This window comes from Scomber japonicus, chromosome 16 (assembly GCF_027409825.1).
Source record: "Scomber japonicus isolate fScoJap1 chromosome 16, fScoJap1.pri, whole genome shotgun sequence".
NCBI classification, from domain to species: domain Eukaryota; kingdom Metazoa; phylum Chordata; class Actinopteri; order Scombriformes; family Scombridae; genus Scomber; species Scomber japonicus.
The window spans coordinates 5,948,071-5,952,553 of NC_070593.1; the positions used below are offsets into that span (position 1 = coordinate 5,948,071).

A 4,483-nucleotide genomic window follows, 5' to 3' on the forward strand; every position below is an offset into this window, starting at 1 on the left:
TGCACGACAAGCCACGTCTCTCCAGTGTTAAATGAGGTTTTGAGTGCTTGGCAGAATAAAACATGTTTTTTGGACTTTTTTTTGCAACTCTATAACATTGGAGAATATCCAACTTTTTTTCCCCGAGTAAATTTGTGACTTTATAATGTCAGAGAATACCCGAGTTTTGTTCTCTAAATATTATCCCCTCTCCTCCAGGTCAGTATTTTTACATATTTATTTTACATCTATTTCCTTAATACGCTGTCATAGTATTCAATATAACATGTAAAATATTAAAAAAATTAGGAAAAAAAACCTTCTGAGCAAAATCTTAAAGGTCTGACTTCAGATGTAACCCCCCTTTGTAATCATCAACATTTTCATAAGTAACTGTAATTTAATGATTTTTTTTCTCAGTTACTGTAACGAATTACAGTTACATTTATTTTATATAATTAATCTAGTCATCAGGGCCGATTCTAGGATCAGACCTTTAAGGGTGCTCAGCTCCTATATATATATATAATGAGAATTTGACATACAATGCCCTGCAAGTGTTTAAACCCCCCTGCTAAATGACTCATTTCACTGCATAATATAAATTACAACAAGAAATATTAATACATAGTAGAGTGGTCGAGTATAGAGTATAATAATAATGGTTCTGAATAAACAATGACATATTTCTACAGAGAGGACTCTAAGATAGTTAATGAACCCTGAAGGGGAAAGACAATATTAATGACAGAACTATCATTAAACCTGTTAAAATAAAAACATTTGAACCTGTAGCACACTTATTATTATTTTTAGGGGTGGTGAGATCAAATTAAGAGATGTTCAAGGGCTTAAAATCGCCCCTAACACTGCATCATACATCAAAGTAACAGGTGAGTGTTTGGATGCTGCTGCCAACCTCTTTCTGCGCATGCGTAGATTCAACACCGCTCTGTAAGTCATATGAGCGAACAGGAGGAGGAGCTCTCACACAAGTCAGGAGGATATTTTACAGTTCCTGCTTTTCCTGTGGGTGAAACTTGCCTCTGTGTGTGTGTCTAGTGTGTGTGGGGGCCGGGTCATGAGACTCCAGGGGTGGGTCCTCCTCTTCAGTAAAGTCTCCCCCTGTTTTCTCTCAGCATCCTGGAGGCAGAAACACACGTGTGTGCTCAGTCAGGCTGCAGCTATCATGGCAGAGGAAGCAAAGAAACTGGCTGCTTATGCTGCGGTGGATAACCATGTCCAGGTACAGTAAAATAAACATGTGTCCACTTTAATGTTAGATAGTAATTTATATCCACATGTGTCTACAGTCTGCTGCTGGCTTTAGACTCATTTTGAAGCTATTTATTTAACCTAAAAGCTGCTGCATGCTCTTTGACTGTAAGCTAGCCGGAGTTAGCTAATGTTTAACCAGACGCAACAACTCTGTAACGTTGTCTAACATGTACACTTTAAACAGGGTTTATCTCAGTGTTATGCATGCTTGTTCCGGGTTAACTTTGTCAGGTATTAAAGTGCTAAATATACTAACCTTATGTGGTGTTACAGCATGTGTTAGCTGCTTGCAATAAGGTCAGTTTAAGTGAAATATAAACCAACGTGGTGGATGATTTAAAACGTGCAGCCTCAAATTAGAAAGCCTGCTGCTGTAAATACATTTATTATGCTCATGCCATAATAAATAATACAGCAGGAGTCTTATCTTTGTATTTTATAATAAGTATATGATATGATCAGTGCTGACATGTGCAGTTACTCAAACACTGCACTTAAAGGACAAGTTCATAATTTTTCAAGTCTGTCTTAAAACATCAGTCATGTACTCAAATGAATATTGAAACATGTTTTTCTTGCTGTAATGATTCCTCCTGTTTATACTGACTGATCCTTTAATGCACTTCACTTAAAATGTAGGTGATGAGGGACAAAATCCACAGTCGTCCTCCCACTGTGCAAAAGTGCACTTTTCAAAGTTGATCTAAAGCTGATAAGAAGCTTCAGCTGTCCAAATGAGTCAAATTGAGTCTTTCTATGTTTCAACGTTAAAGTGTTTTTAGTACCAAAGTCTCTCTTTTTGTTACTATACTTCCACCACAGCTCAACAGGGAAACACTAAGAGGGAATTAGATGCTAAAAAGACTGTAAATGTGTCAGATATTCATTTGATATGACTAACTCAGACTAATGAAGCTGAATATAAGTTTTAACATTTACTTTTAAATGACTATGTGGACACACTGTGGATTTTGTCCTTCATCACTCTCATTGAAAGCACATTTAAAGGTCTTTTAATAGTCAGTATGAACAGGAGGAATGATTACAGCAAAGAAAACCTCTTTCACTGCTCATATGGACACCTGACTGCTGTTGATTTAAGACTATTGCGAGCCTATCCATTTGTACTTTACTTAATATTCCCATTGAAGAGGGAAATCTTTCTTTTTACTCCACTACAAGTATTATACATAGCTATAGTAACTAGTAAAACATGTGATCAGTTAAAAAACTATGTATATATCAGTATCAGGTTTTAAATGTAGCTCTACTTTGACAATATTTAAAATACTGCTTACATACACATCAATTAATCTGTTTTAATACTCATATGATATATATAGATATGATAAAGAGAACACTAAGTTTGACCATTTTGCATAATGACTACAAGTACATTTTGCTGAGAAAACTTATGTACTTTTACTTTTTTAATTGAGTGTTTTTTTCATTATGGTATTGCTACTTTTACTTCATTAAAATATCTCAGTAGTATTTCAGCTACTGGTGATATCTCAGAAATGTAATTGCCTTAATGAGAAAGTTGAACTAACTCCAGGTTGTGTAATGACCTACTTGAGCAGAGAAAAGGTTTCCACAAAGCAAACATCCCGACATACGCTACCCCTTGTAAAGCATATATTATCTGTTTGTCTAAGATAAGTGCTTATAATTCACTATTTGTATTATATGATAAGATAGTTAGGATTGTTTCCCTTTCTTATGTCACTATGTATGAATAAAAACACCAAGAAAAGGTAAAGTACAATACTACCTAGCTTACAGTTACACAAATGTCAGCTTCTGTCAACTTCCTGCTCCGAGCCTCTTTTTGAACCTGGTGTGAAATGTTGCATGGTTGCATCATTTTGGGTTCCTCTCTGTCTTTTCATAGAACAACCAGGTGGTGGGAGTGGGCAGCGGGTCAACCATCGTCTATGCTGTGGACAGATTAGGTGAGTAAAACCCTTATACCCCCTCATAACTCTTTTATATGTATTTTGTGTTGATTGCCTTGTTGACTAACTTCAGTTTTTTAGACAATGACTTATCCAAACCTCTCAAAAGGAAGCTCAGAGATCATTTACTGATATCTATTTAGTCTGTTTTAGTGTGTATAAGGCTGTGACTAATGGTTAAGGTAATTGATGCTTCATTATTTGTCTATAAAACATAAGAAATTGCTCCTTTGTAACATCTCATAAAGGGCTTCAAATGTCTTAATTTGTCTCATAAACAGTTCAAAACAGTGAAATATTAAGAGTATTAAAATGATTGATGACAAAGAAAATCAACAAATCTTCTAATTTGAGAAGCTGGAACCAAGAAATCTGGAAATTCTGCTTTAAAAAAAGACAAAAAGGACTATTTGATTGTGAAAACATCAATGAATTGATTATTATTGTGTATGTATTAGATATCGGATGCAAAAAGCTTTGTATTGAGCTCTGACTTTGAGGTTCAGTGCATGTTTCTGCTCTTACAACAAACAAACAAATGAATAAGTGAATAAATAGAGCAGCAACATTTGAGTGTTTATTGCCGAGATGTAACGGCACTCATGAGACATGTGTGTTGTTTATTGCAGCGGAGAGAGTGCGTCAGGAGAAACTCAACATCGTGTGTGTGCCCACGTCTTTCCAGGTTAGTTTGACTGTTGTTAGTTGGAGACGCTTAAATGTGATTTTAATCTGATTTAACCCTCCTGTTGTCCTCCAGTCAAGGGAGGAAGGGAGGGAGGAAGAATGAAGGAAAGGAGGAAGGAGGAAGAATGAAGGAAAGGAAGGAGGGTGGGAGGGAGGGAGGAAAGAAGGAGGGAAGGAAAGATGGAAGAAGGGAGGGAGGGAGGGAGGGAGGAAGGAAGGGAGGAAACAGAAGAAGGAAGGAAGGAAAGAGAGAGAGAGAGAGAAGGAGGAAGGAAGGACAATGGAAAGGAGGGAGGAAGGAAGGGAGGAAACAGAAGAAGGAAGGAAGGGAGGAAAGTGAGAGAGAAGGAGGAAGGAAGGACAGAGGAAAGAAGGAAGGACAGAAGGAAGGAAGGTAGGAGGGAGGGAGGAAAGAAGGAAGGGAGGAAAGAGAGAGAGAATGAGGGAGGGAGGGAGGAAGGAAGGAAGGACAGAGGAAAGAAGGAAGGGAGGATGGAAGGACAGATGGAAGGAAGGAAAGGAGGAAAGAAGGAACAGTCAAAACAGACGGGGTCAATTTGACCCAGAAGGACGACAGGAGG

The 4,483-nt window shown here is 37.4% G+C and overlaps 1 protein-coding gene across 1 annotated transcript in view; it reads left to right on the forward strand.

Moving 5' to 3' along the window:
- The first annotated feature begins 1,046 nt into the window (after positions 1-1,046).
- rpia (ribose 5-phosphate isomerase A (ribose 5-phosphate epimerase)) overlaps positions 1,047-4,483 on the forward strand; it is an 8,580-nt gene continuing 5,143 nt past the window's right edge. Inside the window, exons 1-3 of the mRNA XM_053335600.1 lie at positions 1,047-1,225; positions 3,152-3,212; positions 3,845-3,900. Of these exons, the coding sequence (XP_053191575.1) occupies positions 1,061-1,225; positions 3,152-3,212; positions 3,845-3,900 (282 nt within the window). The 5' untranslated portion in view covers positions 1,047-1,060. The remainder of the gene's footprint in view (positions 1,226-3,151; positions 3,213-3,844; positions 3,901-4,483) is intronic.